Source organism: Saccostrea cucullata, unplaced genomic scaffold, assembly GCF_032062105.1.
Source record: "Saccostrea cucullata isolate Sc308-1 unplaced genomic scaffold, CSIRO_AGI_Scuc_v1 ctg2549, whole genome shotgun sequence".
Classification (NCBI taxonomy): domain Eukaryota; kingdom Metazoa; phylum Mollusca; class Bivalvia; order Ostreida; family Ostreidae; genus Saccostrea; species Saccostrea cuccullata.
In genome coordinates, this window is record NW_026941058.1 from 34801 (window position 1) to 62097 (window position 27297).

The 27297-nt window shown below is 33.5% G+C and overlaps 2 protein-coding genes across 2 annotated transcripts; one reads left to right on the forward strand and one right to left on the reverse strand.

Moving 5' to 3' along the window:
* The first annotated feature begins 529 nt into the window (after window positions 1-529).
* LOC134257036 (uncharacterized) lies at window positions 530-6562 on the forward strand. Its single transcript, XM_062739691.1, has 4 exons — window positions 530-632; window positions 724-886; window positions 2517-2662; window positions 6310-6562. The coding sequence occupies exons 1-4, from the start codon at window positions 584-586 to the stop codon at window positions 6390-6392; spliced, it is 441 nt and encodes a 146-aa protein (XP_062595675.1). The 5' UTR covers window positions 530-583; the 3' UTR covers window positions 6393-6562.
* A 3085-nt stretch (window positions 6563-9647) lies between these two features.
* On the reverse strand, window positions 9648-26557 carry LOC134257033 (ankyrin repeat and IBR domain-containing protein 1-like). The gene is made up of 25 exons (XM_062739689.1): window positions 26506-26557; window positions 25521-25791; window positions 24954-25167; window positions 24791-24847; window positions 24544-24669; window positions 23106-23159; window positions 22894-23011; window positions 22463-22629; window positions 22156-22244; window positions 21684-21828; window positions 21450-21601; window positions 20538-20626; window positions 20244-20374; window positions 19123-19257; window positions 18861-18947; window positions 18616-18685; window positions 18161-18303; window positions 17586-17798; window positions 17216-17375; window positions 16900-17022; window positions 16485-16608; window positions 15952-16169; window positions 15327-15485; window positions 13516-14673; window positions 9648-12449 (listed from the first exon to the last, which is right to left on the reverse strand). The coding sequence occupies exons 2-24, from the start codon at window positions 25706-25708 to the stop codon at window positions 13658-13660; spliced, it is 3978 nt and encodes a 1325-aa protein (XP_062595673.1). The 5' UTR covers window positions 25709-25791; window positions 26506-26557; the 3' UTR covers window positions 9648-12449; window positions 13516-13657.
* Between the last annotated feature and the right edge of the window lie 740 nt (window positions 26558-27297).

Sequence of the window (27297 nt, forward strand, 5' to 3'; positions counted from 1 at the left end):
TGTGAAAACGGGATAATATCTTGTGAAAACGAGAAATTATCTTGCGAAAACAAGAAATTATCTTGTGAAGATAATATCTTGGATGATTATGTCGTTTTCACAAGATAATTTTTTTCTGGTTTAAAAAAAAAAATAATTGCGTTTCCTAAATATACCACCGTACAAAATTCTAAAAATAAATGATAAAAAAATATATATTCTGCATTCTGCTTTTCAAAAAGAATTGTAACTACAAAAGTCTACAACAAAATTTGAAATAGGAGATACTATACAATCCTTTAGATTTATGTGTTTGTATATTTGATTAACGTTCCTCTCGCGAATTTTTCACTCATATGGATACGTCACCACTTGCCGATGAGTGTTGCAATTTTGTCCTATACTCGGCACTTACGGCCATTGAGCAGGGAGGGATCTTTTCCGTGCCAGCACTTACAATTCTTTAGGTTGGTTTTCATTAGAAAGATAGGAAATAAAAGTAGGAAAGGTATACCTTTAACTTTCCTATCTCTGCCTATCTCGAGAGAGAGATAAGATAATCTATAAAGCGTGAAATTTAAAAGTACTCTTCGCCGTCTCTCTCATGGAAAATTATTTGGCGTTGGCGTTTTTAGTCTCGTTCCTTACCACAGGTAAAAGATATTTAAAAAAAAAAATAATGCTGGGGAAAATATGTTACCAAAAGTTTATATGACCTGATACTTTGATTTATATTGATTTCAGTTTGTGGAGATGAGAGTGTTTGTATAAATAATGTGGATGGCCATTATGAAATAGGGTGTCGTTCTTACGTCATATGTTCCGGAGGAACGGGCGTGATCCATAATTGTCCGGACCCACCGGCCGTCAACACCGTCTATAATGCAGCCAAAGGCCACTGTGATAAGTAAGAATGACATGTCCTTTGATCAAAATGTAAAAGTAGCAAAGATGAATCAAATGAAATCTTTATTCCGAAGTTAGTTTCCATAAGGAACCCTCGGAGAGTATACGTTAATTAGCAGCAAGACATCTTAAGGAACCTAGTAGTCTTGCAAATATTGAACCTTTGAACGGTATTAAGCGGCCCCCTGTGTACTTATAGGCAAAGGAAAGATTTATTTATTAATCTAAAGTAAAATTAAAAAAAAAACATTGTTAAGAAAATCCGTTTGCATTGCTTATATATCAACCGCAAAATGCAATATTTTCTCGTCCCTATAGATTTTTGAAAATTATACACAATTAATTTGCGGACAGCGAAAGGGCAACGTACGGATAGAAAAAAACGGGAAAAACAAACTCTCCCTATTCTAAGCGAACTAAAATACAATCGGAAAATATAAAAGAAAATCAACATGCATGTGTTTTCTTCAATTTCATGTAGATAAGCAAGTATCTAATAATATTTCGAAAATAAAACCAAATGGTATTAAGGTGGGAGTCTTCTCTGGTTTCTGATTAGATGAAATATTCAAATTATATTTGTTTATGTCTTATATATCTAGATGTAATAGATTTAAAAGACCATATTTTTTTCTCTTTTAATCACAATTGTACAACTTAAAATAGAAATGGTAAACTGCATTTGAAATCTAGCAGGGTCTATGTTTTTGGCGGAATGGCGGTGTATGAAAATATTTTCTTTTCTACCTCTCAAAATTATTATAGAACAATGAATTTAGTTAGATAGTAAATATATAGGAAAATACTTTAAAAATCTTTTTCTCAAGAACCACTGGGCCAGAAAAGCTGAAACTTATGTGGAAGCATCCTGGGGTAGTGTAGATTCTGAATTATTCAAACCATGGCCCCCTGGAGTAGGGCAGGGCCACAATAAGGAATCAAATTTTTACATAGAAATATATAGGGAAAAATCTTTAAAAATCTTCTTCTCAAGAATTACTGTGCCAGAAAAGCTGAAACTTATGTGGAAGCATCCTTGGGTAGTGTAGAACTAGATTGTTCAAATCATGACCCCCTGGGTAGGGCAAGGCCACAATAGGTAACTCAAGTTTTAAATTGAAATATATAGGAATATACTTTAAAAATCCTCTTCACAGGAACTACTTGGCAAGAAAAGCTGAAACTTATGTGGAAGCATCCGTGTGTAGTGTAGATTTTAAATTGTCCAAGTTATGACCAATGTGGTAGTGTTGTATTACAAGGGGGGAAATTGGTAAAGAATAGCATGGTCAAAACTACTCAGGTAAGCGATGTGGCCCATGGGCCTCTTGTTATTTAATTGCCTTAACCCTTTTTTCATTTAATTAAATGAAAAAAGAAATGTATTAGACAAAAATTATTCATATATCGTTCATTGTATGTCGTCTATCTTTGAAAGAAATGAATATTTTACAATCTTATCATATTGTTATCTGTATATTTATGAAAAAATAGGGAAGGGGGAATCCTTATCAAACATGTTTATAACGTTTTCAGTGAGAATTGAGTGTTGGCTCGTAGATTTAAAACTTAAGTTGATTAAATCGAATGAGATGTTTAATCCATAATCCCACTTTCCTGCTGTCTTTTAGTCCTGATAATGTTGGCCGTCCGTGCGGACACTGGCAGGACTGCTCTATCCTCCCTAACAAGCGGTACGCCGACCTCTTCACCAACTGTACGTCCTACTACACGTGTCACGGGGGCACATTCTTTGGGCACAACTATTGTAGTACTGGTACGTTTTTGAACTCTGTTGAACTATAAATGTTTTGTTTGTTGATATAAAGTAAGTATATTGTTTAACGTCTCTCTCGAGAATTTTCCCACTTACATGGGGGCGCCACCACTTGCCGGTGGAGAGCTGCAAATTTTGTCCTATACTCGACACTTACGGCCATTGAGCAGCGAGGGATCTTTTTCGTGTCAGCACGGGACCCCGGTTTATACGGTATCACCCGAAGGACCTGTCTCCATGTCCCACAGTGAGATTCGATTCCGCAACGTAAGGATCAACTCCTTTCTTCGCGATTCTGGAACAGACGCTCTAACCACTGCGTCACGCGTGCAACGGAACTTATAAGCAGCTTTCTGTAACAATGTGTCAAATGAAAATCAGATATCTGTAATGAATCTTTTCTCGACTAAATTTTTGTAACAAATGTAATGTAATCAGTTCAGTTAATAGATCTCAGACCTACGGAAGCGTATTAGTGCCACTTCCACACTTTAATTTTTTTTTAATTTCGACACTTTAATCGGTAAATTTTACACTTTAAAGTGTAAATTTTACACTTTAATCTGTAAAATTTACACTTTAATCTGTAAATTTTACACTTTAAAGTGTAAATTTTACACTTTAATCTGTAAATTTTACACTTTAATCTATAAAATTTACACTTTAATCTGTAAAATTTACACTTTAATCTGTAAATTTTACACTTTAATCTGTAAAATTTACACTTTAATCTGTAAAATTTACACTTTAATCTGTAAAATTCACACTTTAATCTGTAAATTTTACACTTTAATCTGTAAAATTTACACTTTAATCTGTAAATTTTACACTTTAATGTGTAAATTTTACACTTTAATCTGTAAATTTTACACTTTAATCTGTAAAATTTACACTTTATTCTGTAAATTTTACACTTTATTCTGTAAATTTTACACTTTAATCTGTAAAATTGACACTTTAATCTGTAACATTTACACTTTGATCTGTAAATTTTACACTTTAATCTGTAAAATTTACAGATTAATCTGTAAAACTTACACTTTAATCTGTAAATTTTACACTTTAATCTGTAAATTTCAAACTTTAATCTGTAAAATTTACACTTTAATGTGTAAATTTTACACTTTAATCTGTAAATTTTACACTTTAATCGGTAAATTTTACAGATTAATCTGTAAAATTTACAGATTAAAGTGTAAATTTTACATATTAATCTGTAAAATTTACACTTTAATCTGTAAATTTTACAGATTAATCTGTAAAATTTACAGATTAAAGTGTAAAATTTACAGATTAAAGTGTAAAATTTACACATTAAAGTGTAAATTTTAGAGATTTAAGTATAAAATTTACACTTTATTTGTTTATTCACATAGTCAATTTAGCATCTTCACACATCCTCAGTAACACATTTTGGCTCAAGTACATTATAAGACGAAAACAGTTCCATTTTTTTCCTCGTAAGAATATATATTTTTGCATATTTATTTATATTCATAAATGTACAAAACAATATAAATTAGCATATTTTGTATATGAATTAAATGTATGCTATTTTAATGAATATTTAGAGCCATTGTTGGTGAATTATACCAACCGATTGCATTCTTTATTGCATTCTATATCGTCAACCAATTATTATATCAAATGGATTATAAATGTACAAAACAAGATATGTAATCTTGCATATAAATTAATTTAAAAGATTATCTGTTCAAACAAATATTACTATGTTTGCTTAACAGGTCGACAGGTTGACAGGTCGACAGGTTGACGGGTCGACAGGTCGACAGGTTGACAGGTCGACAGGTAGACGGGTCGACGGGTCGACAGGTCGACAGGTAGACAGGTCGACATGTAGACAGGTCGACGGGTTGACAGGTCGACAGGTAGACAGGTCGACGGGTTGACAGGTCGACAGGTAGACATGTTTAATTCAACATATCAACATGTCGTCATAGGTTTGGATTGTCAAATGGAGATGTATACATCTAATTGTTATCAGACATTGCGCATATGAAAAGAGAATGGAAATTACACTTTTAGCTAGGCAAGCAATGTACATGTACATGTATCTTATGATATGAGTGACCCCCCCCCCCTCCCACCCTTAAGATGATACTTGTAGTGATATAACTAAATAAATATACATTGAATTATAAAAAAAAGCTGTCTACCTGTCGACCTGTCAACCTGTCGACCTGTCAACTTGTCGACCTGTCGACCTGTCGACCTGTCAACCTGTCGACCTGTCTACCTGTTGACCTGTCAAATTGTAAAAAAATTAAAGTTTGTGTTGTTATTTTAGATCTATTCTTGGTTTTTATTATACTAAATTATTTCAGTCAAAGTGCTTGTAAATATTCATTAAAAAGTAATTTGCATTTATTGTGTTGTACATATATTTATATAAGAATACAATTGATATAATCATACATGAATATTTATGATCTTTCAAAAATATTATAATAACAAAACCGATTTACTGCAGATTATGTGGATGGGACTATTTTCGTCTTATTTTGTACTTGACCCCACATTTTTAAGCCAACAAACCATGTTTCGTGCATGATAAAATTTAATTCTGATGTTTTATATTAAATTAAAACTTTTCTTTGAATATAAAGTGAAGAGCATATCAAACATACATGCACATATTCCCGATCACAGGTGCTTGAGGACCCCTCCAACCCAATATAGATTCCAGGGCCTGTTAGACTTTTTTCAAATAAATAATATATGGATGACACAATTGTGATATAATCTATAAATCCTATTAATTCAGAAAATTTGCTTAAACTAACATTTTATTGGCTTACAAATGTGTTACTGAGGATGTGTGAAGATGCTAAATTGACTATGTGAATAAACAAATAAAGTGTAAATTTTACAGATTAAAGTGTAAAATTTACAGATTAAAGTGTATAATTTACAGATTAAAGTGTAAATTTTACAGATTAATGTGTAAAATTTACACTTTAAAGTGTAAAATTTACAGATTAAAGTGTAAAATTTACAGATTAAACTGTAAAATTTACAGATTAAAATGTAAATTTTACAGATTAAAGTGTGAATTTTACAGATTAAAGTGTAAAATTTACAGATTAAAGTGTAAATTTTACAGATTAATCTGTAAAATTTACAGATTAAAGTGTTCATTTTACAGATTAAAGTGTAAAATTTACAGATTAAAGTGTAAAATTTACAGATTGAAGTGTAAAATTTACAGATTAAAGTGTAAATTTTACAGATTAAGGTGTAAAATTTACACATTAAAGTGTAAAATTTACACATTAAAGTGTAAAATTTACAGATTAAAGTGTAAATTTTACAGATTAAAGTGTAAAATTTACAGATTAAAGTGTAAAATTTACAGATTAAAGTGTAAAATTTACAGATTAAAGTGTAAATTTTACAGATTAAAGTGTAAAATTTACAGATTAAAGTGTAAAATTTACAGATTAAAGTGTAAAATTTACAGATTAAAGTGTCGAAATTAAAAAAAAGTAAAGTGTGCAAGTGGCACTAATACGCTTCCGTACAGACTTATAGTACTAAAGTGAACATCTACTTTATCGTTACGAAGATCGGAATTGCTGGGTTATTGTACACATGCATTTGGATTTTGTTATATTTCATATTTACAGGTTTGGTTTTTGACGAAACTCTACAGCTGTGTAATTGGCCTATCAATGTGGCTCCACCTTGTGGTACATATGGAACACGATAAAAGGGGCCTCCTGAAACGGCCAAGAAATCTTCGTGATAATACTGGAGATTTTATAACAATGCCTTTTATATACAATAAAACAACTTAATCATGTAATAGCCTATAGTCGCCTGTGTAAATTATATAAGATTTTTATTTTATCCATTTTCCTTGTTATTCATTTGGGCTTTTTTGTTAAGTGATATGAAATAAATTCTTAACTATTATAGTCTATTTTTGACGGAATTTCGTCCTTATACTTTTAATGGTTTTCTGTACTTTTTTCTACTTGCTTTAATTGGATATTGAGCTGATTTTTGGTATGTGAGCCTTTATTGATGAGATACCGGGTTTAATTCAAGTAAGCATTTTGTTTGGCTTCAATATGATTTTTTTTTCTCAGAATTCTGGCATTCCCAATAAATGGGAATTAGAGGATGCTTGCCGGGAGGGGACTATTATTGCTAATGTTCACAAATAACAGCATGCATGTGAATACTAGTAAGTGTCTCAGTATTGCCAATGTTTTTCCTTTCTTGTCATTTCCTTTTTCGAAAGGTGATACATTTTGTAGCGAAAATCCATTACCCACCTCAACTTTGTGTTAAAATACGTTTATATATAATTATTATATTCTTTTTTCTGTATAATTTTATATAAAGTTCTTAAACTAGAACTAGTATGGTACTACTCGCCCGCTTCTCGTCTTGGTTTTTCTTCCTTGTCGTTACAGTTTACGTCAGCTTCATTTTTTTTTTCTACCAAGACAAGTAGATCGAGTTCAGTCATCCCCTTATGTTAAGCAATATCATGATCGTTTCACATTTTAAGAGCGTGAGACATCGACCAAACAGATGTCCCAAAGGTTTCATAATTTGAAACATAATGCTTGTCTTTTATAAGAATCTTGAAATATTAGCCTAATAAAGATAATTATTAAAAAAATACTGTAATCTAGGAAATGAAACGGCGGGGTTCTAGACCCCTACCCTCTCCAGAGACGTGATACTCAGATTCTCAATGAATTGTATCCAAGTCCTTGATCTATGCACTCTAAATAGAATATTATTCGCGTTTTCTAAATTCTTGACCCGGCAAACAGATCTACAAACCTTCAGTACCCACAGGTACTTGTAGATAGGAACCCCCCCCCCCTCCCCCGATTGTCAACCCCGGTGTTTGTTGGACATTTTTTCAAAATTTATATTTATGACACTTATTCGTCATGTATACCAAAGGAAACAAGATGTGTTTGTGAAACAATGATGCCCCCGTATGGTAGCTGATGGCGAGGGCGAGGGTTGAATTTTCTCAAATGCATGTCAAACTCCAAAGTTCAAGGTCAAAAGTGTTGGTACCCTAAGGAATTTCTTGTTACTGTTGGTACCCTAAGGAATTTCTTGTTACAAGGAATAAACCTGTGAAATATAAAAGTCCTTGGTTCTAACTGTTCAAAAGTTAAGACTAAGGCTTATAAGTTTTTAAAAAGTGGGTCAAACTCTGGGGTCAAGGTCAAATATTTTTAAACCAGCTGAAAGGTCTTGACAAATTAATACACATGTGAAGGATGAAAGCACTAGGTCCAACTGTTTAAAAGTTATGGCCAAGGTTAAAGTGTGGTATTTTTTGGTAAAAGTGGGTCAAACTCAGAACTCAAGGTCAAGAAGTCAAATTTGGTGATACCTAAAGAAAGGTCATGTCACAAAGAATACATCTGTGATGCATGAAAATCATAGCTCCACCCACTCAATAGTTATGGGCTTGGTTAAAGTTGACAACAGGCAGATAAACAGACAGACAAGACAAAAACAATATTTCCCGAAATCTTTTGATCCAGGGAAATAAAAATCGTGAAACCCCCAAAATAATCGTTCCACAAAAAATACCCCACTATACATTATAATGTTATCATTTTGAAATAGTTTCAAAATGCTACTCCTCCTACAGTTTTGGTCTGATTTCAGTATAACTTGGCACACAAGTAGACTACACTACCATTTATATAATGTTGAAGCAGTAGATCGAGTTTGACGAGGGATTTTTAATATTTGCCAGTGTGATGCGCCCATCTGGTTGCACTGTCCGTAAGTTTAGACCTCGAAAGACTGGCCACCGAAAGAATATGGTTACAGGGAATTTATTTTACGGACGTTTCAGGCGAAAATACAAGTGGTTATGACAGACCTAGAAAAATTCAAGATGGCGCTTAGCTTTTCTGATCACCTGTTGTGCGTCGTCCCTCCGTCTGTAAACTTTTCACTTTTTCAACTTCTTCTCTAGAACCACTGGACCAATTTTAACCAAACTTGGTACATAGCATCCTTGGGTGAAAAGGAGTTTATATTGTTAAAATGAAGGGCTAAATTCACTTCACAAGGGGAGACAATCAAAGAAAAGATAATAAGGTGGGGTCAATAAAAAATCTGCTCAAGAATCACTGGACCAGAAGCTTATGTGGATCATCTTGGGGTAGTGTAGATTATAAATTGTACAAATCATGATCCCCTGGGAAAGGGCAGGGCCACAATAGGGAATTCAAGTTTTACATTGAAATATATAGGAAACTCTTTTAAAATCTTCACAAAAACCACTGCGCCAGAAAATCTGAAACTTAAGTGGAAGCATCTTGGGGTAGTGTAGATTCTCAATTATTCTAATCGCGACCCCTGAGGATAGGACGGGGCCACAATATAGGGAATTCAAGTTTTACATTGAAATTTATAGGAAAAATCTTCTTCACAGTGTAGAACCACTGGGCCAGAAAAGCTGAAATTTATTTAAAAACATCCTGGGGTAGTGTAGATTCCAAATTGTTCAAATCAAGACCCCTGGGAGTAGGGCGAGGCCACAACAGGGAATTCAAGTTTTACATTGAAATGTATAGAAATTTTTTTTAAACATCATCTTCTCAAAAACAAGTGGACCAGAAAAGATGAAACTCATGTGGAAACATCTTTTAAGTTAGGTAATGTAGATTCTAAACTGTCCAGATTATGAGCCCTGGGTGTAGGATAGGGTCACAATGGGTATTATAATGGAGAACACCTGGTAAAGAACAGCTAAATATGTATCACAAAAAGGTCAAGATGATAACGATCTCTATACCTTTGACCTTGACTTGTGGCTTTCTAAATTGTAATAATCATCAAATTAGTAAGTATGTTGTCATAGTTCGAGAGGTGCTTCGATTATTGTGCACATAAAAGTGTAGAAAGAGATGGACACACCCATAAGTCATGATGAAGTACCAAATCTTAATAATTAAAACGGCAAAGAGACACCTCCAAAATTTAATGTAGTCATAGATGTTAAGTTACACATAAATCACAAGCCAAATTCTGAAAAGCATGGTTATTCATAGAGCAAAATTATTCCAGTGAGAGGAAAAGTTCACTTAGAATTCAGATTAATTAACACAATAAGAATGTCACTAGAGCAACAACACTGTAATACAACAAAATTCAATTCCGTTGCTATCATAATAAAAATATATTTATCTGATATGATATACTTGGCACTGACTGAACACACTTAAATCGCAAGAGAGAAAAGGAACCCTGAATCTTTTAAAACCACTGCATAAAATTATATCATTTTTTCGCACTACGTATTTCTTGACATTTTACATTGATATTATACATGTATATTCTTTAAAGAGGCAATGTGCAATACAACTTACCATAAATATTTTAAGCAAAGCATGCGTACAACTTTATCATACTCTATTTAAACTAACATATGAAAATGTGTTATCTTCCGAGATCAGAATATAGAATTCAATTCCACATTCTTTTTGTCATCATTTGTTGTGATAATTAGTGTTAGAGTATTTTGCAATTGTTATGACAAAAAATGTCTATACATGTACATAAACATTATCAGAATAGTATTTTTACTGCTATTTTACACATTGAAGGTAACTATATAAGCTGTCCAATTGTCTTTGTAATTATTAAAAATATGCAATTGATTGTGAAACAGTATCTATTTTTGCAGATAATATTAAAGTATAAGAATACTTGTACATGTATTTTTAATTGATTGAACAACAAATGGATAGTAAAAGTAACTTTCTGTACTTAACAGTTGAGCCCTACTGATGATAATGATAATGAATTTGATCACTTCATATCTAACTGATGATAAACATGCACATTGTTCTATCATATAAAAAAAACTACAGTTTTACATTTCCTTTCAAAGAATTTACTACTCTTTGTTAAAACTTTTTAAGTTCTTCAAAAATCTGAACTGTTTAGGTTTTGAAATTCATATATAAATATACACAGAATTTTTAATATATTGAAGCATACAAATCATATATATACAATGTTTGTGGCACTGTTTCAATATAATTATTTTGTTAAGAAATATCTGTGAACCAAATTAGAAATTTATATGCATGTGCATAATTTCAATTGGGTTTTATAAATGGAAAAATAAAAAAATCATAACAAAACACATAAAAATTGCAAAATAGTTATCAAGTAATAAATTTGAATCTTTTCCTAATCATTATCTGGACAACCATAATTTCACTTCTTTCAACAATTAAACAGCTTGACTTTAAATAAAGATATCACAGTGTGTCCACTATAAACTACAGAAAATTGTCTTAATTTAATCAGTAGACTTACTACATGTATCATATCAATGTGAGAGTGTGTCTATATGTGTGTGTTTGTATGCGACTGTTGTGACATCTTGTACAGTGTATTATTTTTTGCATTATCTCAAAACACATGGGTAAAATAAATCTTCCCACCTCAAATTCTTACAAAAAGTCAATACCTAATATAAATTGTAAAAGATTAAAAGGAATTCATACCTTTAAATTCAACTGCATGAATTTTAAATAATTGATTTTTACCCCATGTATTATATGAGATTAAACATTGTATACAACCTTGGAGATAAAATCCCAAAGTCAAGTTTATAATAGCTCTAAAAACCTAGAAAAAAGACCCTGAAAATGACTTAATTGAATGTCATGTACAACAGCAGTCTTTCTTTTGAACACAACAACTGAGTCTTCAACCATCAACCTTATTCTTCTAAACAACCTACTACACTTATCATCAACAACATCCTAGTCAACATACCTACTAAACTCAACCTCGATGACATCCTAATTAACATACATGTACCTACTAAACTCATTGTCAATGACAGCCTAGTCAACATTGTTATACCTAGTAAACTTATCATCAACAACATCTTGGTCAACATACCTACTAAATTAAAATGTCAACAACAGCCTAGTCATTGTCAACATACCTATTAAACACAACTTCAACAACTGCTTAATCAATCATCAACAACAGTCTACCAGACACTTACAACACATACCACCTCTGTCATCAGAAATGACAGGACAAGGTGCTTTTATAAAGAATCAACTTTTAAAACGTGGAGGGAATTTTCTATTACACTAAAACTTGCTCATAGTGAAAACAGATATTGTGAATTTACTGATCGAGTGGACATTGTGTTTTTTGGAACACTGGCAAAATTCTTAACAATGATTTTTAAAATGTTTGGTTATAAGAAGTCTGAATTCAATCGACAAATTTACAGATGGAGCAGATTTATTTTGCATCCAACAGAGAACTGATATATCAGATGGAATTTACATCTTTTAAAGCAATTCTTTAAAAATGTCAAAATTTAAGATATTGACCCAATATTTGTTGTATTTACGTTTGCAATTTATTACATCTGAAAACTTTATTACTATACGTCAAGTTTTGTATTTAATACTTCCCTAAACATTTGCTTCCTCCATGAAAAAAATATAAACATATGTTTAGCAAATTTGTTAAATACATGTTTACATGTAATCAAATGAAAATATTTATATAATGAATTACAGGTAAAGCAAATTAACAGGTCCATAGGACCTACAAGTATAAATCTGTGTTAATTCATTCATGTAAAACAAACAAGCCTTTCTACTATAACATGTAAGAAGTAATATGCATTGCTGTTCATATCTTCAGTTACAAATAAACATATTTTTATGAATAGCCTTCTTTGTGCATACATATAGCAATCTATTCCATAAATACACACACAAATCTATGTACGAGGGTTGATCCAAAAGTTCGTGGAATTTCTTTCTAAAATTTTATCGTGATTTGATGAAAGCAAACAACAGGCATATTAATAAAATAGAGTCATAATGCAACAATATTGGAAAATTTCATCACTTTCCAATTACTAATAAGGTCACACGAACTTTCTGAAAATGCATAGTTGTGAAACCCGGGGGAGACTTCGACGTAACGTCAAGTTAGATATGTCACGTCACGTTATAGAAGCATCTTATCCTAATGACCAATTTGAATACTTTATTCTACAAAATGCTGCCCTTTCCTCCATTTTTTTTCTCAAGAAAGGCCTGGGTATCCTCTCGCACCAACTTATCGTCATTTTTCGCTCATGTTTCAAAAAACTCCCAATCTTTCCATATGATGTTCCAATATCAGTAGCAAAGTCAAGAACAGTGCCGCAGCCAACAACGTCCATTGACGCTTTTGATTTGTCTACGGGGGTATGCACTTAAAACAGAGCCTCCAAAAAGCGACCACATCCTAAATCAACGTCCATGAAAGTTCTATTTTTTCTTAAATTTCTTATGCTACTGGAAAACCAGTTACTAAGTGCATTTCCCCCCGGCCTCTGTCAATGATATACGCGTTTAAGATAGAGTGATCCCGGAATTTTCACAAAACGTATGACTTGACCGAAATTTGACGTTGTCTAACAACTTAAAGATGACCAATAAATCATCAACTTATAAATTAAATATCCAGTAAAATCAGTAAAACTCTCATACAAACATTTATAAAAGATCAAGCAATCGTAATAATGACATAATTTTCGTTTTATATACCACATAGGGCGGTTTAATTCTCATTTCACGTATTAAGAATTAAAGTAATAATAAACGCGTTAAAGTCTCCCCCGCATTTCCAAACAACCGTTTCCATGGCAACTGCCATAGAGTTACTATCAAAGATATTAAAAATATTTTTAAATTTTAAATATTCATCAAGTGTCTATATTTTCATTTGTAATTTTCAACCAATTCCATTTAAAAATCAATAAAGTATGAGGAAATTCCACGAACTTTTGGATCAACCCTCGTACCTGTACATGATTAAGCTACTTTGTTACTTAATAAATAACTATAAATAAAATCTTAATATATTAATTAAAAAGGGCACACTATAAAGAAATATCAAGGTTTGACAAATATCACATGCATTGAAAGAATCTCCATCTTAAACATAAACTGAGTTATCTCCCTCTTCAGCTTCGACAATGTCACCACTAGGTGGAGCTAGTTCCTCAACTTCCTGTTCATCTTCTACATCCAGTAATTGAAGGCCATCCTCATTTCCTGGGAGCATTGATTGGATTACTGGTGTAGGCACCACAGTTTCTGCTGGAAGCATGAGCTCTTCACTGTGATATAAAGGGACTGTTGTGTCCTCTATAGCACTATAATTCCCAGCCTCACTCTGAATCTGACTCTCACTCTTTGTGGCCCAGGCATCTAAGAATGACTCTAGTGGTGCCATGACTTTGTCAGCCTGTAGAGTGTCAGAATCCTTCCCCTCAGCAAGTAAAGACAGATCTTGTGGTGGGGTAACCTTGAATGGTTTTATATCATTGACACAGACGTTCAGAGAATCCAGAAAGCCATCTGTTGGGGGTTTTAATGTCGATAAAAATTTGTGACATGCATCATGTTCAGAATCGCTTTCTGGAGAATTCTCGGTATGAATGTCTACATCTGCATACTCTAACGAAACACCACCCCTATTACACGATTGTCCTGGATACCCCAGAGTTACATGCTCTGGAGTCTCCGGGCTCTGTAACAGAAGAATATGTTCATCACCTGGGGTGTTGGCTGCCAACAGTCCCAGGCTGTTCTTGAAGCTATAAGCTTGGTCCCTGATTGATTGGTGTAGTCTGCTACTGTACCCTGTTGGTCCTGGAAGAGAAGGGAGGGGGTCTGAATCCTCCTCAGGCACTTTAGTGCTGGCCAGGAGAGCCAAGTTTTTCTCCTCCATATCTCTGATTTTGTCGGACTCCCCTGTGTGAAGATTAGAGACACTGATGTCTTTGATGATCCCAAAGCACGAGTTTGAGCTGGTTCTTCTGGGTGATGTGGGTTTTGCTTGACTGATTAACGGTAAGTGGTCCCCTGTTGCATCAGGAAGGGGCCAGACAGATGATCTGGGGGTGGTGGGGGTTTGGTCCTCATTTGAACTCCTCCTTTCAGGATCAACTACACAAAATGGAATATCATTAAATAATTTTTCTATGTTTTATCACATCTAATATGGTAATCATTTGACAATTCTTAAAAGATCTAAAATAGTACTGTAAACCAACTTTTATTCGCGCGCGATAAATATTCGCGAGTTCCGCGACCGACTTCAACTCATGAATATTAATTGCAGTGAATAAGTAATTTTGCTTAGTATTTGTAGAAAATGTTTCCTTGGTCACAAAAATTAATGCTCGCGGATTGTTTTCAAACGAACGAATCGCGAATTAAAGATGACGCGAATAATTGTTGGTTTGCAGTATTTAATTCAAAAATTTGTAAATAAACTGTTTTTATGAAAAATACTTCAAAAGTAAATTGTAATTCAGTCTTTTACTGGCTGGATCTAAATCTTTCTGGTATATTGCTTGTTCAAGCAGTTAGTAAGCAAGAAATCTTTTAATACAGGAAGAGGGAGACAAATGATGGAAATGCTTTCCTAAGCGAGTAATAATTACCATAATTTTTTGCCTTCTCTAAATGCTTGTAAGATGCAACGGAAAAAAGATACATGTATATGTATTTATAAAATTTAAATTTTTTTGAATAATTTTAAATGATATAAAAGAGATTCTTAAGTATTTGCAAAATGCATTTCTCAAAGAACATACCGAAATTGCAGTTAATACAGTCGTCGTGATCTAGATCCTCTACACTTCTGTTGGGAACACTTTGAACACAGAGCGCCCCTGTGTTGTCAAATCGGCTGCGAGGTTTTCCGGCACCTCTATCATGTGACCTCTGATCACTCCTCATGGTCTCCTGTAATTCTGGAAGTGACACAAAACTCACATCAAGCGTGGGATAATGGTCATTTCTAATGGCAAACATTCAGAGGAAGGACATTTTTGAAGAAAAAATAGATTAAACATTTTTCTCAGTACAGGTACAGTCAAGTCTCAATATTTCAAACCTGGGACCAAGGGAAAAAACTCTGGAGATATACTCTGATACTCATGGTTATATATCATTATGATGTGTGCACTGTTCAAAGTTTTAACTAAATTTGGAAAAAATGAATAAAGGAAGAGTAGAATTATAAAATATTATTCACAGGTAGACAACCCTACTGATAATCAGATTGACTGAACAAATACAGAAGCTCTTTCAGTCCTAAAATCAGGAAATCTTGATTCATTCAAATCCTTGTTATAATAATCAAACAGATACCATAATGGAAAGAGCAAAGAGGGTGTAGATTGATAAATGTTTTAAAGTTTGCTTTGACTTTCTTACCTGTTGGACTGATGGATGAGATTTCCAACACCCTCTGAAGTTCTACATCCAACTCCTCCAGAGCAGCCTGTATTGTTTTCTTTCCTTTTCCTTTACCCTTAGCCTTGGACCCTGGGGATTTCTGTTTGGGGGACTTTTTCTGTAACCTTGGTGACCTTTGTCTCACGGTTTCTTCAGCTCCCAGTGATGGGGAGGCCACAGAATCTTCAGGGGGCATGCTACAAATTTGGTAAAAAACATTTCCTGGGTAAATATACCACATTATACAGATCTATGGGTTAGTTTATATGAAGAGAAAATCATTTCACTGGTTTAATTCACTCAAAACTTCTTCAATTTGTATTTATGTAAATGGTCAATGTAATTGTAAAAAGTTGTCAAGGTGAAAAAATAATGTTCATGTAATGTTAATAAAATTGTTTTATGTCTATTTTCTGTTAACTTGCTTGTATAGTGAGCCTGGTCAGCTTTATTCATGGTCTTTTGATATCATACTTTACATCTGTATGACTTCACAGACTATGGTTACTTACTGTATTGATATAGAACTTCTGTCTGCTGTGATGATGCCCTGATCATGTAGAAACTGTAGTCTGGACATCTCCAGGGCTCGTAATAAATCCATCTGCTCATCCATAATCACCTCCTGGACAGGCTCTGAGAAGAAAATTTCCTCAGTATACTGAATAACTACATAGATACAATGCACTAAGTGTCACTTTAAATAGATTAGAGATTTCAATACAAGTCTACGATAAAATTACTGTGAAGATTCCTAAGCTTAGCTATAAATAAACAAGATCTTTCTCGGACAAAGTAGATTGGAAAAGCCAAATTGTTTAATGAAACAGGACATGAATGGAAGTACCATGCTATGCAATCAAAGTAGCAAACAACATCTGCATGAGAATTGGTTCTGAAAACTTTTGTCCACCTACAATCACTGACCTGGTTGGTCTGGGTTTTCTATTTTGTCCTCGTACATACACTGCCGACTACAGTAGCCATGAATCTCACCGGTACGAGGATTTCTGGCTCGTGGATTGTCACAAGAGATCTTCTGACACTTCCCTAAAATGAAAGCATAGATTTCTCCTCATTAATTAATGAAAGAAACAAAGATGGTGAAAATATCTCCTTCTTTTATAGTAATTTAAGAGAAATGTACATGTATTTCCAGGACTTTTTTTTGAGATTCAAGCTTTACAAATAATCAATACATTTCTTATGAATAACTTTAATATTGAAGTAGCATTAGAATTACCCTCTTCAATTGTATATAAGTCATCTGTGTCTGAATCATCACTATTGGGCCAGTCTAGGACAGCCATTACGTTGGTATGACGACCAGATGCATCTTTGATCCAAGGTTTAGCTGGGTCAACCTCTTGTATTGATGCCAGAATAGCTTTACGTAACTGTTCCTAAAAATTCCAAGAAAAAGTCATATTTAATATATCTAAGCATACAAAATTAATCAAATAGGTTTAGTAAACACATCAAGCTGGCACAAACAGTGTTGACTTTAAATCATTTAAAGAAATCTCTTCTTTTTCCAAAATATGAAATATTCGGAAATTAATATAATTTTTCAAACTTTATCAACTTTTTCCTAAGACACAAAGCTAACTCACGTCTTCTGTTTCCATGCTGTACTTCCGCTTGCGGTGTTTACGGAGCCCTGGAGGGGTTTCTGGGGGTACTAGCCCTTTAGATATTGCCAGGATGAACTCATGCCTTTTCCTCTGTACCAGCTGAGCCTGCTCAATGATGCGTTTCTTGGGAGTCCGTAAATATAAACGATTCACCATCTGAGATAGGATCTCTGTTGTCTCCTCAAGCTCTGTCTGTAAAGGAAAAGGATTCAGGAACTCAAACAAGAAGTATTTTATTTCAATATCATTTTTTGAAATAACAATGCTTGGGGTTTTAATATGTATTGTTTTTGTGGTATGAAAAGATCCACAAAATTCATTTCTTCCAAGAAATGTAAATTCTGATGTATAACAAAACAGTACTGGTATTTCTTTCAACAATGAAATCAAATTCCCTTGGAACCAATATTTTTTAACCTTAAATCACAAAAATATGAGATTTTACAATAACTGCTTGTCATGAATTATTCTTGAATACAAGTAACACTAAGTTTCAAAGGACCAAAAATAGTGGTACAGAGGCTATATTTGGTAAGATTTGACAGAATTTGTACCTGCATAAACTCAAACACAATTTTCATGTAGCCTGGTCCATCCAGATAATATCCATACACGTATGAACACTTGAGAACTCGGCGAGCCTTGAGCAACTGTTGGACAGCATGCTCAACAAACTGAGTCTCTGAGTTGGCTGAAGCTAGCAGGAAAATACCACATCAACAATCAATGTAAGACTACTACACATGTATTATTATAGTAAATTTAAAGAAATACTGTAAACCAACTACTATTATGTCATCTTTTATTCACAATTCATCAGTTTGAAATCAATCCGCAACGATTAATTTTTGAGACTTGAGAAACATTCTCTACAAATATGAAGCAAAAAGTAGATTGTAAAACTCTGGAATATTTATCGAGCTATTAAGTTGGTTTGCAGTATACATGTAATTTTCACTGTTTAATAAAAATATTGTTAATGGTGAAAACTGAATTTGGCAAGCTTTACCTAGATCAGTGACAGCCTCAGCTAGTTTCATCATTTTGTTCTTTGTGGTATTTAATAATGGTTCCTCCAGCTAAAAAAATATTTTACATTAAATGTGATGTGGCCTGATTGTTTTTTTTACATGTTTATGTTGACAAAGGAAAATTCTTATCAAAAATTTTACCAAATTTATGAATCTGAAAATACATGTAGCAAAATCAGTAACTATGCATTTTAAAAAAACATTGAATTATCAAACAACCTACCTTATAGCTGTTTTCATGGTTTTTAAAGCGAGTGTAGAAATGAACAAACTTGTTTAATTCCTGCATCTTCTGATTCTGTTCTTCTGCCTATAAAACAGGAATATTGATTATTTCTCTTTTTTCATGCTGTTTCTTTTTCATGAGAAATTCATATTTCTGTTAATTTAAATGCAAACTGAGTTTTCAAATACAAATAACAATTAAAGGTCAAGGACTATTCAGAGGTCAAAAGCCAGTATTATCTAGATGGAGGTTTACTGACCTCTGTTTGTGCTTTTTGAGTGGCTTCCTGGACCACCTTGACCGCCTCGTACCGGTTACACTTAAAGTATCCCCCGGTACTGGTGTTATGTCTCTTCCACTGGTCCAGACACACCCAACAAAAGTCATGTTTACACTGAAATGCAATAAAAGAAGTAAAAAGCCAGAAGAACTTTACAGGAAAAATTGATTACACCAAAGCCAGGGATTTATCAGCCTATTTTGGGAAACATCGGCTTTTTGATGAAATTGGGAAAAAAATATATGTTGCTTAAACTATGTGTTCACTATTCAGGTTCAATTTATTTACTGCTGTAATTTGGGCTACCAATTAACAGACAATTGAATATGATCCAACTTCATTAATCACCATACAAGATCAAGTATGAAAAATAGAGTAATAAATGTGCTATGTAAATTTGAATTCAATGAGTATTCATTTTATACAACTTAAGGTAGTATATTTGTGCGCCATGAAATTCCAGTTTAGGTCATGGGAGATCAGGGACCTTAAGTCCCTGGGGAAATATAATAAACCTCCTGCAAAATAATGTTAACTAAATGCACACTTTCTAAAATATGCATTGAAAATATATTTTTCTATCTGAAATAATGCCTGCAGTTCTAACCATTCACTCGTAGATCAATTGAGCAAGTCAAAATGAGTAAATAAACCTATAGAAATACACAATATCACTACTTCAGAAAAAAACTGAGGAAATTCGGAATAAAAGTTGGCGATGTTTTTAAACATGTGTTACAACTGTAGCTTTGCTAAATGAGTTAAACTGAGGAAAATTACAGACAATCTGACTGATTTACTTTGTATTTTCCAAGGATAATTAAAAAAAAAAGCAATGTTGTGCAGAACGCAATTGGGAAAAAATACTGCCAAATTGGGAAAAATTGAACTTATTTTCAATTGGGAATGGGGCCGAATTTCGGCCCCTGAGAAGGCACTGATAAATCCCTGAAAGCACATAAACATTGAAGACTCATGAATATCAATTCATTCTGTTGGTTTGATTTTATTTAAACAATCAACACTCTTAATATACATAACTTTATAACTGACATGTGTACATGTAAAAGAAGATGAACAGAACACAGCTAGGTACCTACCTTTGAGCATTTCATGTGATTGCATCCCTCGTTTTTCTGGATGGGAGATTTACAGTTAGGACAGGGTTTAGAGTTGGTCACCAGCCACAAACAGTTAGCTGCAGCATCAGTCTCCTCCTCTGTACCACTCACTGGAGAGTAACAAGTACAGTGTATATCAGTCATATGTGTAGGCAAAACATTGTATAAAAAAACTTGATTTTAAAAATCTGTCTATCTGTCTGTTATATTATCAATTCATTAACTTTTCAATGTATGCAAAAACATGCAATGTGTAAAAATTTAAACACTAACTTTCTTCTGGTCTGATTTCACTGATCTTCTGAAACCATTTTGTCCAATTATCACAACTGCTTGGTTCATGAGCTTCTCCAAGACAATCCCTAGAAAATATATATTTATATGTCACCATGTAAACAACATATAATTTAATTTTGTTTATATTCTCGCCTCTCATTGGTTGATTTCCAAAAAGGAACGCAAAATATTTTGTATAATCTGGTTTGGTATGGGGACACACCCCCTTGACGACCAGCTTAATCATCTTATCCATGCAATCCCCTCATTTCCAGTCCTCGGAATCCATGGAAAATTCAAGATTTAATAACTGTATCTTTAACTTCAAACACTTACTCGATCTTACCTCATGTAACACACATCATGGCTGCTAGATCTATGTTTTAGTTATTACCTCCCCTCGCTTCACATCACTTTCGTTACTACGTTTGTATTATTGCGCAGTAAATTTGAACTCGTAAAAAGCAACACAATTTTACATCCAAAGTTGTTTAATTATTTTAAAATTAAATTATAAGGAATGACTCTAATTCTTGGCCAAATTATCGCGTATAATCAGGTTTGGGTCAGTTTACGCTTTTTTATAATCCGCTCCGCAGATTATAAAGCGTAAACTGACCCAAACCAGATTATACTCGATAATTTGGTCAAGAATTAGAGTCATTCCTTAAATAAACCTTAACAACCTATCTCTGGTTTCCTACTCATTTCAAATGTTTTTATAGCCAATCACAAAGCCTTTTTCTTGTTATAGAGAGAAGAAATTTAATTCTTATTTTCTAGGTTTTCAGAATATTGTTGCTCTTTCTAGTGATCAGAATTATTATTTTGTAATTAATCTTATAAATACTTTAAAATATAGTATCTTTTGGTCCACTGAGAATTTCATGATAATGTAAACAAGTATACCAGCAATAATAGTGTCCATTTCCACAATCCACGGCTCGAGAAGTGTCCACAGGGATTTTCTTGTTCCGTTCCTCCTGGTCAGGAAGTTTTACTGCCCGCCCACACCCAGGAAATGGACACCACTTAATGTTAGGGTTACTGTCCACAAACGCCTAGAATAAATCAACCTCTAGTATCGTTCTGTATTGTCAGGAAAAACACATATAGCAAGAATTGAGAAAGGATACCCCATACCTTGATGTCAAACTGTAGGTATCTTCTGGCCATGTCACGTGACACAATGCCCTCTATGAGTTCTACAGGAGCCAGTTTATCACACTGATAGGCGGGACATGTTATATTGTGGGCATCTCCCTCCTGTATCTTGAGATTCAAGTACCTGAGTGGTTAAATTAAAATTTAAATATTCTCTGTCAGTTTAAGAGGATGTACCATGTAGGACTGTGTATGTACACTCAATTGCTAAATCGGTTCTAATAATACACATTTCAGTTGATATCTGGTTCAAAGTAATCTGTTTATTTTAAACAGATTTACAACAAAATACATGTATAATGTTAGCAGGTATATCTGGTTTGAGCAATATTTCAATAACTGTCTGGTTGTGAAAATTGTTGGTAATTAAAATTACATCTGTCTAGGCTGAAACTAAAATAAATTTTTATTGTTGTTGACTTTTAAGAATAACTAACAGATGTAGACTTACTCCTTCCAACAATCTCTGCAGAACATGTGATCACAGGTCATGCTCACATGGTCTTCTGAAATCACGAAGGACTCCATGCAAATATCACACTAAAATGACAAAAACAAAGCAGGCTTAATTATATATACATAACTGTAGTAAAGCTGAGAAAAATGGAATCATATTTAAATGGTCAGAATGATGTAAACTAAAATATTAATTATAATACTCCAATGCAATCTGTTCAAAATTTATATTTTTACTCAAACTCTAGAAAATAAGACATTGGTCAGAGTCAACAGACTTTACACAGATTTAACAAACTTACAATTCCTGTGGAGTTTTGAGTCTCAGGACGAGGCTGATCTGTGTGCAGTGAATGCTGTACCACGGGTTTATCACAGAAAACACTGGCTGGAGGGTGGACACCCGACTTCTCACAACAGTGTAGGGGATCAGACATCCAGGCTTCTAGTAACATCTCACGAGACCACTCTACAAAGTACAGACCCATCAGGCAGGGCTTACAAGTGGCAGGCAGTTATACTAGCCATTCTCTGACATATTACTACGTATCAAAGCTGAAGTATAGAATTTATTATAATTCAATATTAATACATGTGATACTAAACATTTTGGACGGTATAAATGCAAATGATTCTTAAAATCTGTCAGCTTCAAGTCACAATATAGTGATGACCAATTCTGCAATGAGGCATTCAATGATAAATTATCAATATCAAGGATTATATAACATGCCATGATTTCGGAGCAGTGCTTCCGCGGTAAACAGTGGCACACTCAACATGTCTGCTGTCTCCACCAGTAACTGGTCCTTAGCTTCCTGTAAATCCTGGGCCCGTAATCCACTGTACTCCTGTAATGTACAGTCAAAATAGAAAATTCTCAGACCCTCTGAATACAACATCAAAAATAGAGGTGTAAGAAGTATATCAAAAATGGTCACATACCTCTGGTTCCATTATGGAGGCAACTTCATCAGTTTCATCTTCATTCCCAACACTCTGTAAAACAAACCATAGGTAATCAGAGATTACAGAGCTCACCTCAACGAATGTTGTCTTTAAATAAGGCAAAGTCACACAATTAACCAACAAAAAATGTACATTCCAAAAATGAAAATATCTAAGCAATTATGATCTGATACTTTGAAGTAGACCAACATAAAAAATTTAAAGTATTCATGAAAATGTAATTCAGCATCAGTTTTCATCTCTTGATGCAACATTTGTGCAAGTTTGGTTTATACAATGTTATAAAAGCCTTAAAGTTTTTTGGTAATAGACCTGCAACCATAACTTTAAATTATCTGAAAAATATATATCAGCATCCGAAGCAAGTCCATTAGTGTGCATCCTAAGATATCGTCCATGCAAGTTTGCACATTATAAGGCTCATAGTTAATTGGAAATGAAACATACATCAAAAACTAACATTTTCACTCATCCACAAAATGTAGGTCAGATTCAGCATCCGAAGCAAGCCTGGTAGTATGCATCCTAAGATGTATCATCCATGCAAGATTGGTCATTAAAGAACTCATAGTTACTTGGAAATGAAACCTGCACCAAAAACTTTTACTTGTTCACTCAACTGGAAAATGTAGGTCAGAAGCATCCGAAGCAAGCCCGGCAGTATCCATCCTTAGATGTATCATCCATGCAAGTTTGGTCAACATAGGGCTTATAGTTACTTGGAAATGAAACCTGCACCAAAAACTTTAACCTGTTCACTCAACCGGAAAATGTAGGTCAGATTCAGCATCCGAAGCAAGCCTGGTAGTATCCATCCTTAGATGTATCATCCATGCAAGTTTGGTCAACATAGGACTTACAGATACTTAGAAATGAAACCTGCACCAAAAACTTTAACCTGTTCACTCAAACAGAAAATGTAGGTCAGATTCAGCATCCGAAGCAAGCCTGGTTGTATCCATCCTTAGATGTATCATCCATGCAAGTTTGGTCAACATAGGACTTAAGATACTTGGAAATGAAACCTACACCAAAAAACTTTAACCTGTTCACTCAAAAAAAGTAGGTCAGATTCAGCATCTGAAGCAAGCCCGGTAGTATGCATCCTTAGATGTATCATCCATGCAAGTTTGGTTAACATAGGGCTTATAGTTACTTGGAAATGAAACCCACACCAAAAACTGCACCAAAAATGTTAACCTGCTCCAAAAACATTAACCTGGTCATTTCTTTGCTAAAATTGCAGCATCTGAAACTTTGATACAATGAAACACAGAACCATCTTCTGTATCAATATAAACAAAAAACTTAAAAAGGGGCGAATATTTTAAAATATATGATTCATTTATCAAATTTCTTCACATTATTCTTTCACCCTTCAATGACATAATTTTACTTGTCAGGTGTGACTTACAGAGAAAACCATTTTGGACTCCAGGTAAAGAGCGATTTCTGGATGTGAGCCGGCCTCTGCACAGTCACAGGGGGTCTGGTTGTCCTTGTTCTCAATAAACAGTGGGGCACCGGATTGGACCAACTTCTACAATAAAGAAATGTAGAGAATGTTAGGGGTAGAATACCGGTAGTTGTAAAGGTCATTCTTATATCAAAAAAAGGTTTCCACAAACATCACATGTATTCCTTTTTACATCAATACCTACTTCTACACAGTATTTCAGTCCTGACAGCGCAGCATAATGAAGTGCAGTGTTGTCATTCTGAAAAAGTATACAATCATATATTAAGTCTGCTTAATGCTTTGCTTTGCAATTCCTTAGACAATATATCATAAGCATAAACTGAGATGGTTGATAAATGACAAACCTCATCCTGTGAGCCTAGATTTACCCTCTCCCTCTCTCCATCTTCAGTTTCTGGTCCTCTCCACTTCAGCAGAATCAGAAGACAGTCTAACCTCTTCCTCTGCACAGGGTAAAACTGGGCATGTTCTGGCTTCTCCATGCAAACACATATCAGACTGGTTTCTTTCTTTCCATTTGTCTTGTTTGGATTTCCACTATGGTCATGTAGGAAAATCCTAATAAAGAAATTTTGAAAATATCCACTTAGTACATGTACTCATTAGAACTAAAATCTTCCAAGTTTCATACATTCATACTTGAAAGAGTCTTAAATATGTCACTGACTTTTAAACTGTTCTTAATATTTTTCTGCATTGCTATAATATAGACTTTAATTCTAGTTTTAACAGTGATAACTAAAAATTTAAGTAAATGCCAAACTATTATGAACACAATTGAAAAAAATATTACCTTCCAAAGAAAAAAAAAACTTATTACACGTCTTATTCTTACTGTATTCAGGTATTGCAGTTTAAATTTTTTCTTCATATTCTTTTTAACCTTGTTTACAGCAGTGGAGATTGCATACCTTAATAAGCTTTTCATAGCATGTTTTGCTGCATAATGCAGAGGTGTTTCATGGTTATGATGGTCACCATAGGAACAGTTTGGGTCAAGGCCCTTCCTGAGGTCACTGTTGCTGTTATACAGGTGAAGCGCTGCCACTTCATCTCCATTACTCAGGTGTTTGCGGAATTTGGAGGATGAACTCCCCATCCTTAGAACTAGTTTCCCCCAGTTTACCCATCCATGACAACTCTTCCTCTATTCATCTTACATTCTGAATGGGTATTTTCATCCTAAAAAATAATTGATTAAGAATAATTAAGATATATATACAATGCTTTAGGCATTTTTGAAAAGCCCGTAATAATTTACAATTTGTAAAAATATGGATATAACATCCAATTAAAAAATATATACAGCTCTTGAATGAACAATTTCATCTACTTTATAGAATGTTCTATAGTTTAAATGATATTGTCCTACTGACATCCTCTTTGCAATTAAACTAGTTGACATAATCATAAATGATGTATCTGCATGTTATAAACTCGACATTAAAATTGAACCTAAAACCCTTTCCCAGATTCAACTCTGGTTAAATGCAATGATAAAATAAGCAACATGGATACAATGAATGTGCAATGGCCAGAAAAATAATGCAGTACACCACAAATAAGCCACAATGTGCATCACATGGGGACACAGTGCAGAAAAGGTGACATCATGTTAACAGCTAAGATATGCCTACATCAGACTTAGATCTCCTCAATAGTCGCCATATTTTTCCATGACTGGCACAATGAATCAATAACTTGATAACCAATTTAACAGGTTCAACAGCTGAGTGTAAGACAAAGAAAATAGAATCCAATCCCATTAACAACGTTAAATAGAAATCAAAGCAAAATTTAAAGAAGATCGTCCATAGTTTCTACACATTATTACATTTCCTACAATTTACCCAGACATTACCAAGTATTATCTAAGCCATAAAAAACAAATATTACATCAAAATTTATGTTTTTCTCTCATTTGGTGTTCATTTCCGGTGCTTTGAAAAAGTTAATACAGAGGTTGCGGATAAAAACGGAAAAACATAGACGCACACGAAAAGATCTAAGTAGATAAAAATAAAATAAAATAAAATAAATAAATAAATAAATAAATAAATAAATAAATAAATAAATAAGGAGAGGAAAATATTAACAAAGTACTAACTTCAAAAATGTACTATGCCTTTAGATTCTAGTAGTTAAATAAGAGTTTAGTATTTCACATTATTATAATCTTAAGTACATTTTCTCCCAGTATGAACAACAGAGCGAGAAGGAATTTTATTTTTAGTAGAACTCGTGTTCTCTCATTGTGAGTTCATATGTACATTTAATTATATTCCTTATCGCAATGAGACGTTTACTCTAGAAGGAACCTCAAATGGAACACCCCCTTCCCCAATACTCATACATCTAGACATGTATTTAGAGTCTGCCACTGAAAGGATTACAAATTGTAGAGAAAATAAATTAACTATGTTCAACAATGCACATATAGAATTAAGGTTTTTTAAAAAAACTGGAGCAAAAATATTATACATTTAAAAAAGTACACTGAAAAGTTATTTGATTCTTATATACACAGAAAAAAAAACTTATCTGATCATCTTTCTATCGATTTTGTGATAAACAGGTCCGGTTTTAAAACATACTATAGTTCCTCATTGGGACACAAACGTTAAAATAAGCATTATTTCTCAGTAGTACTATAATTAAAGTACATGGATAGGCAAAATCATTGAGGGG

Coding starts and splice junctions, on each gene's coding strand:
- LOC134257036 (XM_062739691.1), top strand. CDS start 584: ATGGAAAATTATTTGGCGTTGGCGTTTTTAGTCTCGTTCCTTACCACA. Junction 887..2,516: donor GCCAAAGGCCACTGTGATAA/GTAAGAATGACA, acceptor GCTGTCTTTTAG/TCCTGATAATGTTGGCCGTC. Junction 2,663..6,309: donor GCACAACTATTGTAGTACTG/GTACGTTTTTGA, acceptor TCATATTTACAG/GTTTGGTTTTTGACGAAACT.
- LOC134257033 (XM_062739689.1), bottom strand. CDS start 25,708: ATGGGGAGTTCATCCTCCAAATTCCGCAAACACCTGAGTAATGGAGAT. Junction 24,848..24,953: donor ATCTAGGCTCACAGGATGAG/GTTTGTCATTTA, acceptor ATACTTTTTCAG/AATGACAACACTGCACTTCA. Junction 24,670..24,790: donor GACTGAAATACTGTGTAGAA/GTAGGTATTGAT, acceptor TCTTTATTGTAG/AAGTTGGTCCAATCCGGTGC.